Genomic DNA, 14265 nt, shown 5'->3' on the forward strand with positions numbered 1-14265 from the left:
CAGCTCATTGGACAAACTATTGATCACCCTGCATAGTCCTCTTCTTTAATAGTATGCAACTGATAAAGCAGAGCTGGAATAATCTTCAGTTATTACAGGGGATAAAAACATCCCAGAGTTATGGGATTTTATTGGAGAGCAGGCCTGTAACGATCCTACCCTAAAGAATGATCTGATATATGTGGCAATGTCAATCTGGGATGCATGTGATGAACAAGGAATGAAGGTGCATTGAATATTCACAGGTTTTGGATGGCAGCATGTATTTTCTAACACCGTTAGACATAATGTACATGCTACCGTTATATGATAATATGTATTTCCCCCATGAATGACATGTTCAACTGCAGCAAACCATACAATGACCACAGACATACAGATGGCAGAGATCTGCTTTAGCATCCCGTCACCAATTTCTTTTTTTTTTTAAATGCAAGCCTATTTATGCCCAGATGAAAATGCAGGTGAAGAAGAAAAGTTGTTGGCATTTAGTTACCTTTTTGTTCCACTTCTATTTTTTAGGCATGAAGGAAAGAGAGAGAGGGAAAAAAGAAAGAACATATTAATGATGTAATAACTGGGAAAAGTCTTAATTTTGTCACAGTCACACAACGATACTGTACAGAAGAGCATGGGGTTAGTAGAATAGACACACAACACATTCAATCCTATCTCATAGGAAGGAGAAAAAAAGTACTGCATCACCCATGAGCCTGTAGGAAAAAGGACAGATTAATCAGGATGTGTTTTTTATTTTTTATTTTTGAAGTCATGGTTGTGTACACGACCTTTTCTGCAACCATAAAATAATTCAACCATGTGGCCACTTACAAACAAGCTTACAGATTTAATGTCCAGCTGCGAGAAAATAGTCCATCACATGGTAATAGGGTACATTTCACACTAAACATCTGTAGTCTCACACTGACAATTCTGTCATTTATAACCTAAATGGACTGATGATAATATCTAAAGTATGGGATATTGTCAGTAGGGCTGGGCAATATATCGATGTATTGATATCCCGATATGAAACTAGATATTGTCTTAGATTTTGGTAAATATCGTAATATCGTAAGTTTTGTCTCTACCTGATTTTCTGAACTTACCAGACTGTTCTAGCTGTTCTATTATTTATTAACCTTTATCCACTAAGTCATTAAATCCTTTCTGGAGAATATTTATCAAAAATCTCATTGTGTAAATATCATTTTGATAAAGCACCAATACAATACAGTCAACCATACAATATCAACATTGAGATACTTGGTCAAGAATATCGTGATATTTGATTTACTCTATAACGCCCGGCCCTAATTGTCAGTGAGGAAAATTATTTTAAATGTCCTTAGTCTGGACTGAGACCTGCATCCATTTCTTGTGTTGTCCATTTGGGTTCAGTGGAACCAGCTGGTACGGCTAACATGTTGGCAAACTGTTTCCATTATCCAGCAAACACTGAACAAAGCTGGCATGGATTTCATGGTGGAGGTGTGACCACCTGACAAATGTTCCAATGTTAAATCTCCTTATCCCTATATTTTGGTCTCTGTCTGTCTCTTTAGCTGATAAACGCTGCATGTTCACCCGCTGTAAAATGCAGAATGCATAGTGATTACAGGCGAGAACATGTTTTTGTAACGTATGACCTATTTATTAAATAGGAATGGCTGCAGGTGAAAGTGAAATGTAAAAGCTGTTTTCATCCTACGGCTCAACAACTATACCGAACGGCTGTTCAAAAACTGCTGTGGTTCTAATGTCTTTACTCTACCAACTATATACCAACTATATGTATTGTTTCGTCTTGTGGACAAGCTTTTTATGTCAGTCATGGCATTGTGCAGGTCCTGTCCCTTCCCCTCCAGTAATCCCGGTTCTAATAAGAGAGGATTAACCTCTGTTACCAGGGCTTACAAGAGTCCTCTCCTCCAAATGGAGAGTGCAACAGAGTGAGGTATTAGGTCAGTGGGTAGGGGCGGGTGGGTTTGAGCTTGAAAGATGGGAAAGTTATTAGAGGAGAACAATATTAATGCAAGGCAGTGAGCCAATGAAAAGCAGCGAGTACGGGTGGACCTGTGTCGGGTGAGGGAAAGAGCAAAAAAAGAGAGGGGAAAATAGTAGGGAGAGGAGCGACTTTCAACAAGTCGTGTGTGTTTGCCAGATCATAAGATTGGACGGCGGCAAACACTCCAGCTGTCGTTGAAACACAATAAGTCCACACAGTGGCCAGGCAACAATAGCTCGGGGCTACATCTGAATCACTATTACTGGCAACTCAAATTTGCCAATAACTCGGAACTACACATGGACCCCATCGATCAAATCAAAGGAAAGTGTCAAACGTCCCCCGTTGGATCCTCCTCTCATTGGCTACATTAGCCCTCATACATAACCTGGACTATGGTCACAACATCTACAGCTGACATCTTATAACTTACTCCCTGTTACATAATGTGCTAATTCTTATTCATCAGCCAGTTTATAGGTTATGATGTTCATATTTTATAGTCTTAGTCAATATTTTAATCTTGATCTACTGCACTGTTCACTTTTACAATAGAATAGAATAGAATGCCTTTATTGTCATTATACACAAGTACACGGTATTTGTGCAACGAGATTAAAGCAATCCCTTTACAGCGTTGACACAAAAAATATAAGAATATAAGATAACAGTATAAAATATCAAAAATCAAAACCAAAAATATAAAGTCAGAGATATAAAGTGAAGGTAGTGCAGAGAAAAAAAAGAGGGGCGGGGGGTGCTGGCGCACAGTCCTGAGTCCGGAGATATACATATATAAATCAGCTTGAATATATAAATCAGCTTGAATAGTTAATAGTATCTGACCTTATCATGGTCATGACATTTCTGTGTGATTTTAAATTTAATTCTCATTTATGTGCAGAGATGGGAAGTAACAAAAAAATACTTTGTTACTGTACTCAAGCAGATTTTTCAGATATTTTCACTTTACTATTTATTTTTGTGGCACTTTTTACTTTTACTCCTTACATTTTAAACACAAATATCGGTATTTTCTACTCCTTACATTTTACAAAACTGGCTCGTTACTTTAGTTTTGTACTAAAGGTCGTCTATCAGGTGTGATTGTGAGTGCATGTAAGAACAGCGAGGACACGCACTTCACACCTCGAGCCGGTGCGCACGCTACACGGAGAAAAAGGTGAGAGAAAGGAAAAAGAGACTAGCTGTCCGGAGGATAATCAGCTGAGATTGTGTGGGCGAGTCCATGAGAACTGTAAGTCGTAAAACTTACTATATAAGTTGTCTGTTCATTTTATTGGTCTATAGTTCTGGCAAATTAAGTTAGCTAGTGATTTTATTGTTTGTGTTCTTAACCTGTTACCTAGGTTACACCTGGCTGTTGATTAATAATGGCGATTGTTTGTGTTTATAGGTGCATTATTGACATGCTGCAGCACTTACACTGCATTAAGATAATGTAATTATTAGTAGGTTTATTGTTATTATTTACTAACATATATGATTCCTATGCATTGTGTATGGTAGCCTATACAATGTTATTTATTTCTTTGCAGAACCACACATAGACACATAGACACACACACACACACACAGCCAGAGCAGAGCTCCCCACGCCCATGTTTTACTGATGCTTGATTGTAATAAAGCATCAACAGAGAGAAGTTGGCTCCGTTTGTGTTTTAACACACACACCTGGGGCGAAGTTGGAACCAGAATCAACTTTACATCCAGTCCTAATCTAGTCCTCGCTTACAAGTTTCAAATAACTTCACCGGAGTTCCCGTTATTTTTAGCGTCATCGATACCAAATTGAATCTAATGGGATGGGAATATAGAGACTTCTCACAGAATCCCAATTGAATTCATATCTTGCTACTCAGTCAGAATCTTATTATCCTGGAGTCTCTGTCACAATAAATAAGCTATATGTTTTAGGCCTATTGGCAGACAGACATTTAAATTGTAGTTAATGGTATATAAAGAGCCTTTTCCATGTCCACTGTAGTTTCTCAGCATGCTCTCTAGTTACGTCTGTCTGGTCCAGGTAGCTCTGTCACTCTAAGGCTACTTTTACGTGAGTTTCCAAGCCTGTACTTTGTTACTTTTATTTGAGAAAATAAGTTGAATCAGTACTTCTACTTTCACCAGAGTATTTTTTAACACAAGTATCTGTCCTACTACTTGAGTACGGGAAGTGAGTACTTTTGCCATCTCTGTGTATGTGTGATATATGTGTGTATTTGTGTTTGTTGTGTTGTGGTTGTCTTCCTACTGGATGCCTACATTTCCTTTGGTATGAATAAATTATCCATCTATCCATCCATCTATCTATCTATCTATCCATCTATCTATCTATCTATCCATCCACACCTCCCATGGGCACCGGCCCCATAACAGGGGCCACAGGACAGCCAGCATTTCTGTTGAGCGATCGCTAACAGTGGCGAGGGAAGAGGAGGGTAATGATCTACGGAAAAAAGGCATTAACGGAGGCGATGTGAGAGGTGGTATATGATGCAATGGCCAGAGGAGACGGCGGGAGAAGGGAGTAAAGGATTTGGATGAAATCCCCGACAAGGAAATACTTCACTCCCGAGGCTGCTACTGTACAGGACGGGGCCTCCGTCGCTGGATGCAGCAAGGGCACCTCTCGGATCACTCGAACCAATCTGTTCCATGTCACGTCCACTCCTGTTTCACTGCAAATACGGCGTAGGCTGAGATATACCTGTCATGCGATCCTTGGCCATCCACCTTAACCGCGTCACGGACAAAAGTGGAGCAAAAAAGCAGTGTGAAGCTGGAGAATTGATTCATTTGAGAAGCTGCTTTACTCCACCCCACCACCCCCATTGTGACCTTAATGCGATTTTGGTCACGGCTGTCATTGAGTCACTAAATAGCACTTAGCTCTCTTGCTCTAATCCTCGTCTCTACCTTCTCTTTGTCTGCTCTGATGTCTAAGAAGACTCAAACTATTAAAAATATGCACACGCATTAAAAAATACAAATGAAGGGTCCTTTAGGAGCTACCTTTACCTCATTGAGAGGTTTACATGTTACTTCCATTACACAAAAAGCATCTCATTCATAGGCTCTACATTAGAAATTATCCTTTATCTGCATTTCTGTTCCAAAACACTTGAGGAAGCCTTGTCCTGAGATTTAAGGACATATCCTATGATTGGTTAAATACACAGTCTGGCATGTCCCTCGTGTTCCATCTGCTAAACATAATTTGTTTTTATGATGGCTGAGGGCAAAAACAAAAGCTTTTTACCTATGGTCAGCTCATTTGAAAGTATACAGTAATACAATTAAGAGATACTCGACTGAATTGTGCAACGATGATGGTAATGGTAATCACACCACACTCCAACACACTGTGCACTAATGAAATCAACTTTAAATACTGAATTGGGTAACGAGCTAATTATTTGAAAAAGGGATGATGAGTATTGAGTGGCCATCAAATTACTTAAACACAGATATCTAATTGCGCAATTTTGAAAAAAATCTTTATGATGAGTCTGGGGACTGTACCTGGGTCGAGGATTAATTGCACCAATTTGACAGATAAATTGGCATACGGAATATATCTCATCATCCTGCTTTTGCAATGGGCAGGACGGTTGGATGTCTCATCGAGAACCACACGGGTCTAGCACATTTTCTTAGAGGAAAAGAAATGCCCTGCTGTAATTGCCCTTCCTTGGATGCCAAAGCAAACCAGAAGGAAGAAATGTCATCACTGGAAATGAGAAAAGAAAATCCTCTAAAAATGTGCATATCTCCCGGGCCTGCAAATGGACAAAGTTCAGTTATTTTCTCAGTTTTACTCTTATTTCCTTATTTATTTAAGTTGCTTTTTATGTATTAGTGTATGCTTTTGTGTAAGCCCCTTGGGCCATGGAAAACAAAATTACAGACAGACAGACGGCTGGGATGGACAGACAGACAGACAGACAGACAGACAGACAGACAGACGGACAGACGGCTAGATGGATAGACACACAGACGGCTAGATGGATGGACAGACAGACTGATGGCTAGATGGACAGACAGACAGACAGATGGCTAGATGGACAGACAGACAGACAGACGGCTAGATGGATAGACACACAGACGGCTAGATGGATGGACAGACAGACAGATGGCTAGATGGACAGACAGACAGACAGACAGACGGCTAGATGGATATACACAGACGGCTAGATGGATGGACAGACAGACAGACAGACGGATGGCTAGATGGACAGACACAGAGAAGGATTGCCGGCTAGATGGACAGAAAGCTAGATGGATGGACAGACAGACAGAGAGTCAGACGGCTAGATAGACAGACAGACGGCTAAATAGACAGACAGATGGATAGATTTCCCAAGGAAAGACAGACAGACAGACAGACAGACAGATAGATAGATAGATAGATAGAGAGATAGATAGATAGATGATAGATAGACAGACAGATAGACAGATAGATAGATAGATAGATAGATGATAAATAGACAGATAGATAGATAGATAGATAGATAGATAGATGATAAATAGACAGATAGATAGATAGATAGATAGATAGATAGATAGATAGATAGATAGATAGATAGACAGACAGATAGATAGGTGATAGATAGACAGATAGATAGATAGATAGAGAGATAGAGAGATAGAGAGATCTGCCAGGGACCAAAGCTCTTTTCACCCCCAGCCGGTTCCACAGCGCTGCACACAGAGCCCCCTGGAAGCGGATCGGTGCGAGCACTCTTATCTTCCAGCCACTGAGAAGCAGTTTGGGCTTAAGAGCCAGGCTCTAAGACATCTTAATGCTACTCACTTCCTCACTTTATTCTTTTTATATGATGTTTATCTTGAGATTAGTCCAGGGATAGAAAACCGCTGCCCACTCAGATCTAGAAGCAGCCTATGTTTACTAATGAGTAGGACATTTCATATTTCAATTATGTGTTTAAATTGTATTTTATGTTTATTCTACCTCTGGGGTCAGTTTGTGTTTATGACCATTATGGAAACAGTCAAATCAGATACATGTTCAACCAGGCCACCGTTTAAGTGAATGCATTGCTTGGCCAGGTTGGGGTGAATTCTGGCAACGTGTTTGGGCAAAGCAGCAGCTCACCGTGTGCATGCAGCTTACAACAGTCTGGATGCTGTATGGTTCAGCCTGCCAAACACATTGAGCTGGAAAAGGCAACATGGCTGCCGCTGCTGCAGCTTACCTAATTGGTCAAGCTGTTGTAACCAAATTTAATAAACTGAACAACCAACCATCATTATGGCTTCCCTTAAAAATGATATATTTTGTCAAGGTTATAAAATTATCATTATAATGAGAAAAAAAAAAACTACACCAAAGCGTGTGTGCATGTAATCCAGCTTTGGCAGTGATAATGGGCGGATAATATAGAAGCACCCTGCTGATCAGCCATGGAGCCCTATATACAATTCAATTAAATTACCAGTGCATAATGTAGTCCATACTGCATTTGTTCGGATAATGCATCATTTCAAATATAATTTTCACCCGAGAAGTCGCTCTGCATACTTATTGTAGTCTATATTCTGCTGAAGACACACGCTGAGCAGCTAACAATGGGGACCCCGAGCGACTCAAAGCCCCGACCATGTCATGTGAGCGGCAGCTGTATGGATTTTCATTTCAATAATTAACGCTTCCCGATTTCACACTAATGGTTGAGAGGTATCAGAATGGTATCATTAGCCACTAATAGAGATTCATGGTGGAATGGCTGCAATATTTTTTGCAATATTTCCTTCACTTTTTTTCATTCCCCCCCTCTCCCTCTCTCTCTCTCTCTCTCTCTCTCTCTCAACTAAGGAGAAAGCCCATGCAAACCCCCTTAACTCCATCCCATCAGCTTTTTAATTAATGACACAAATTACGGGGCTTTGAATAGCATGTGCCTAAGGATGGGGGAGGACACGAAGGCTACCATCCCTCTTTCCCTGTATTCTCTCTTCTCTCTCATCTCCCTCATTTTTTTCCTATCATTTCCCTTGCTTGGTGCTCCCACACCATCATTACAGGTTCCATTTCTCAACAGCCCTCTTTTTCTTTCAACCACTTGTCTGCTCTCTTTGTGCTCCTTTCTCGTACTTATTCAATCTCCTCCCTAGTGTCTCCTTTCTGTCTCCCATCGCTTTCTCTCTCCCTCCTACTGGGAAGCTGCTATGCTATCTCATAACCTTGACAATGCACGATGCAGTGTGCGCGCCTGTGTGTATGCTTGTTCTTCTGTCTGCATGCATGCATGTGTGGTTGTCTCTCTTTGAGGGACAGGTGCAATGACTTGGCGCTCAGCCAACCTGCTACACACATGGGACCGACCGACAGAAGGAGAAAAGACATGTGCAGCCTAGGCAAAATTAAATACATTTGTGTGGAACATTGCGACAACTGGAGCAGAAATAACAGAATTGCAGCTCCTGTAAAAAGTCTTGATTTTGAAGGACTTTGAAGTAATGCAACAGAACAGAAGGATGGGGAGAATTGTGGGGGAGAATAGCAAGAGGGTGTTTAGTCGGGTGTGAGGCTGGACATGGTGGACAACAGTGACCAAAGAAGAAAGACAGGAAAAGACAAGGAAATGGAAAAAGGGCTTTGATTAGTATGGTGATCATTAAAAGGAGAGACCCCCCTTCCCGAAGAGACCAATCTCTAATTGGTGCCATATCCTCGACTCTTGGCACCCCCAGCAGCTCTTTCAGACATGTGTGCCTGAGTGTGTCTGTGTTTGTGTGTGTGGGTCGCTGTTGGAGGAAACACTGAGATAAAAGCCTTGCTTGTGTTATATAAATGGTAGTGTTCATGGGCATTTACAGAAGCTTGTTCAGCGTGCAAGAGCATTTATTCCAATATGTTTGAGTGTGTACATTTTCGTCTATCATTGAAAAAAACAACGAGGATCCTGTATATGTTGATGTTATATTGAGCAAAGCATCCGGAACAAAACCGGAGCCTGATAGATTACGCCACCTTTTTCAGCCATTAGTGGGGAAAAACAGCTTCCACATGTCCAGATTCACCCCTTTGACACCAACATTTATCCACATTGGTAATTACAGCCTCCCTGTGCAATTATCTCGCCTTGCAACAAGCAAAAGACATGTTTTTTTCTGGAGGACCAATGTTAATCCAGCCTCCAAAACTGCCATTTCTTTCTACGACAGTGTAAGCGTCATGTAGCAGTAGACACCTTGGTATTTATTACTATATATATTATTAAATCTGGGAGGCTTACCTTTTAGTTTCCATGTGATAGTAAACAGGGCTGGGCAAAAATCAATTATTAAGTGTATTTGTGTATAAGTAATATTTACAGTACCATATAATGAGAATTTGGTCTTAGTAGGTTGTTATTTAAGCATGCAGGTGTTCAAATGTATCTAACTATTCTTAGGGAGCGTCCATGGCAGGGTCAGCCTGAAGGGGACACTAGTTTGCAGGAATAGATCGGAATGTGGAAAACTATTAGTGGTGTCTCACAAATAAGGAGTCGTTTTGAAGGTAACACTGTCTCACAGGAATAGATAAAGTGACAAGAAGAATATAAAACGCAGTTATTCTGATGCTCATTGGTCACTCTTGCGTAGACAACCGAGTGCGTGCAGAGGCGGCGCTTCTTTGTCGAGAAAGTATGTTCACTGTCTGAATAAAACCGCAAATGATCTGAAATCTTTGGACTTGTCACCTTTGAAGTCTCCATCATCATTTTCTGATCTCAACCCCAATTTCAGATCTTATTTATTTATTTTTAACTGAAATAATGTGTATGATGCTTGTCTGCTCCAGCATACATGTCTACACTGTAAATCACATGCGCTGGTCTCCCATTTGAGAAACATTAGTTGTTAGAAATTTATATTTCATAGTTTTGGTTTCATGATGTCTGTGTATTCTTCTAATGCTGTAGTTGATCAAATCCTTTCAACCCTGCTGTTGTCCTCGGGTCAAATTTGACCCCTTTCTAAAAGGTTTCTATAGCAGAAATGTGGATTTCTTTTAGACAAATTGTCCAAAAGAGTAACGTGGATTGTTCCCAACAACGCTCCTCACAAGTTAAATAAAGTTAAAGAAATTATCAGTTCACTACTTTCATTGAATTTGGGTGTTTTTTGTCAATTTTATAGCATTTGGGGAAAAAACTAAAGAAAAATGGCACTTAAAGTGACAAATGCAAACAAATGTCAAAAAAAGTGACAAATGTTAAAAAAAAGCTTTAATTTGGGGGAACAATCCACGAAAATTTCAAAAGGCTTCAAAAAAGTCAACAAACATTGAAAAAGTGACACAAACATTGGGGGAAAAGACACAAAAGGGTAAAAAAAAGACAACCAAAACCTTGATAAAAGGGTTTTCATTTTAAATTTTGACTCAGAAAAACCAAAATGTCCAGGTCGGCGGGAAGACAACACAAGGGTTAATTGATGTTAACTTTTACCTACGTTTTTGTCCCTTTTGTCCAACACTTTTTTAAATGTTTGTCACATTTTTTTACGTTGAACACTACGTAACACTAACTTAAAACTTTAGTTTTACAGTTATTTTTGGAATTTATGGTCAATGTACCTCATTTATAGGAAATTAAACCAAATGTTTGAATTAGAAAAGCAGAAAATTAGGATTTATTTTGAATAAAATTAAAGGAATGCATGTGATGGATAATCACAGACGGGAATATGTCAACTTTTACTCAATACTATATCAAAAACACTTTAATTTGTTTTTGAAATACTATGAAATTGAATAAGACACCCCAGAATGAACGAAAGTAGAGATTTGTACTTGCCAAAGAGCGTTGTGTAGAATCAATCATGTTAGTTTGGGTAATTAATAAGAACATTGACATAGGAAACATGAAGGGTTAAACGTGTTTGCACTGAGCAGTAACATCATGCTTTAACCACAGCTGGATGGTCGGCAGCCCAGTCCACAGGACTCTGGGGGCCTCAGACTCTGAACAGCAACGACCCACTTTAGCTCTCCAGCTAATGCCTAGAAACACACATGTCTTGTCTTGTACCACTGCGGAATCTGCACTGCTAATGTCCCTCTGCCTCCATGTTCCTGCTCAACACCCTCTGCTAAAATTCTCCATGTCTCTGTCTGTCTGTCTGTCTGTCTGTCTGTGTCTCTCTCACTCTCGCTCTGTCTCTTTCTCTCACCCCCAACCGGTGGAGGCAGATGACCGCCCACCCTGAGCCATGGTTCTGCTCGAGCTTTCTGCCTCTTAAAGGACGTTTTTCCTTGTCTCTGTTGCCTAGTGCTTGCTCTTGGTGGGAACTGTTGGGGTCTTAGTAAATAACATCCCTGACTGCGGTCCAGACCTGCTCTTTTATGAAAAGCGCAATTAGATAACTGTTGTATTGATTTAGCGCTATATAAATGTATTTGATCTTAATTGAATTATATTTGCAGGCTAGATAGCTCATGAACTAGTCAGGTGTAACATTAGCATGTTTAACTGCTTTAAAACTCGCAAAGCTCTAAAGATCAGACAGTTAGACTGGGATGTGGTCTTGTCTGCCATTGGCTTACAAGCAACAGTTGTCTACTTTGTCTCTCTGTATCCCTGCAGACAATGAGCCTACTAGCTCATTAGGTCGGCACCTAGGCTTAATAAAAAAAAGAACATTTTGTTCAGAGTCAAGTTTTAAACTTTGGTTTACTTCTCTTTAAAAGACAGCACCCTCATGCCTTTTGAGTATCTGAAAGATAATTTGGAGATTCCTAGGAGTCATTTCTTTAAATACTTTCAAATACGCCGTTTTGTTCATTCTAAGAACAAATTGTATCAACCTCCTCTCCTGCTTCATATGGTTAAATGGTCTTAAAGGGACAGTCTCAAACGTATACAGTAAATTGCTTATCCCTCATGTTGTCCTCGGATCAAATTGATCCGTTTTTCTATACCAATGTTCTTTTTACAGTACAAATCTCTACTTTTAATAATTTTAGGGTGTCTTATTAAATTTTATAGCATTTGAAAAAGAAACACTGAAGTGGCTTTGAAATAGTATTGAGTACGAGTTGACATATTCCAGTCTGTGATAAATCATCAACATACAATCCTTTAATTTTAGTCAAAATAATTAAATTAAATAGTAAAAATTTCTTATAAATGAGGTTTATTGACCATAAATTCCAAAAATAACTGTAAAATTAAAGTTAATAAGTTAGTGTTACGTAGCGTAGAAAATGTCAAAAAAGTGACAAACATTGAAAAAAGCATTGTAAGTGTATAAAAACATCGATACAAAGCGTCAACACCATGTTGATTTTCAATTTTGACGGGAAGACAACACAAAAGTTAAGTCATCAAGAGAGTCCTCAGACTGTAAGAAAATGGCCAGGATGGAAGATTTATTCCATCATTTCCCATTTTTACAGAGCTAGAATGTTAAAAGGCACATGGTCAAGCACAAACTATGACTACTAACAGTAGAGTGAGGTTAATTCAACATAACTGGCTCATGAGAACATGTATAACTCCCCAAAAAACTCCACAAGTCTAACCCTAACATCCTGGACACTTGTATAAAATGTACGACAGAGAAAGGAACTCTGTTTTAAACATATTTAAGAATTTTGGAATGCCATACTTGAGATCATTTCCCGCATTGTTCAGAAAGAAATTCCTGTATGCCCAGAAATCTGTGTCCCTATCTCAGAGAAATGATTCCTTACAACATATGAAAACAAACTGGTCAACTTCTGCTAATTACACGCATAGCGTCTCATTGCTAGACAGTGGAAACGTTTTGGTTGTCCAACTGTAACCCTATGTGTTAATGAACTTCCTGTATAGAGATTGAAAGGCTTACATATGCCATTAAACACAAAAGCCTTATTTTCCATAAAATATGGGATTCATTCTTTACATATTCAAGACCTAGTAACCTACAGTATGTCCTCACAGGTGACAATAACAACTGACACTGTACCCTCATGCATACTGTTGGGTTTTGTGTTTATTTTGTTATTTTATTGTAAACCAGCATGATTAATATTACTATTATTGTTTTTTCTATTACTACCAGATGGCTGAAGTTTGTAGATGGGTTGTTGGAAGGTGGGCAAGAAGTGTATATTTTAGATGTATTTGAATAGATATGCTGAAAGACTGTTGGTTGTTTCAAATCAATAAAAAATACGGATAACAAAAAACAACATTTTGGATGTATCCCAGGACCTTATCTTCCTTTCAATAATTAAAAAAAATTAAATTATGATTACATTATTTTGCGATAAAGGCACTAGACTGGGATTTTAGTTGGACTACAAACTGTACAGTGAGAGTGAATCCCTGTAAAAATATTGTCCGCAAAGATCCGTTCAAAAGCAATGTGTTGTGAAAAAATCAATTTCTTCAAATTCAAGCAACGACATCAACGAGAATCTGTGTGTGAAATATGTGACAGAAAGTCAGTCGTCGGAGCTTGCTGTCTGAGTTGGGGAGTGTTGAGCTGTCACTGAGTGATGGGATGGCATTACAGACCCCCTTCACACATGGGAAGAAGTGGAGCTGGTCGCTCAGGTGGGGACAAGAAAAAGAAAAAAAAGAAAAAAGAAAACTGCCTGAACAAGAAAACTAATGCTCGCTGGCATTTCAGTGGTTGTGTGATGTATATCTGCTGGCAGACTGCTGCCTCCCACACTAGTACCTGATGAACGTGGATTGGAAAGCTCAAGGGCAAAAAGCCGCTGAACTTCTATACAATCTGCTTAGTAGATTTACTGATAACATCAAATAGAGTGATCTACTCCTGAAGAAGCTTAAAATTGCCGCGAGATTATTCAAGGCAAAGAGAACTGGGTGGGTGCTTGGAAGGTTCACTGCTGCTGGTGTTTGGGTACCGAGTGTGAGCTACATTTGAACATCAGCTTAGGCATGATTATTATTAATAGTTTAAAATCCTTACTGGTGTAGAGACACTAAAACACGAGTTACCCTGACGAGACGCATTACCCGATCGCAGTGTCCACGCCGCAGCCATGAAGTCCCATCGTGGTCACACAGGTGGTGTTTACCTTAGGTGTGACCACTGCATAATGGGCCCTGTAATGACACCACAATCTGCCCAAGCCGCATTGTAAGTGATAGCCATGTGTACAGCATCAATTTCATGGTTTTACCTGCCAACGCAGAAGGAAAGAGATTGGGAGCAGGTGTTGAGTAAAACATGCCAAAACAATCTCCTCCATCATTCAA

General features: G+C 39.6%; 1 protein-coding gene across 1 annotated transcript in view; it reads right to left on the reverse strand.

Annotated features, from left to right (window-relative positions):
- The window catches only part of LOC117962194 (adhesion G protein-coupled receptor L3-like), a 229202-nt gene that overhangs the window by 85014 nt on the left and 129923 nt on the right, over positions 1-14265 (reverse strand). Inside the window, exon 6 of the mRNA XM_034901333.1 lies at positions 497-511. Coding sequence (XP_034757224.1) covers positions 497-511 — 15 coding nt within the window. The remainder of the gene's footprint in view (positions 1-496; positions 512-14265) is intronic.

This window comes from Etheostoma cragini, chromosome 19, assembly GCF_013103735.1.
Source record: "Etheostoma cragini isolate CJK2018 chromosome 19, CSU_Ecrag_1.0, whole genome shotgun sequence".
In the NCBI taxonomy this organism is placed as follows: domain Eukaryota; kingdom Metazoa; phylum Chordata; class Actinopteri; order Perciformes; family Percidae; genus Etheostoma; species Etheostoma cragini.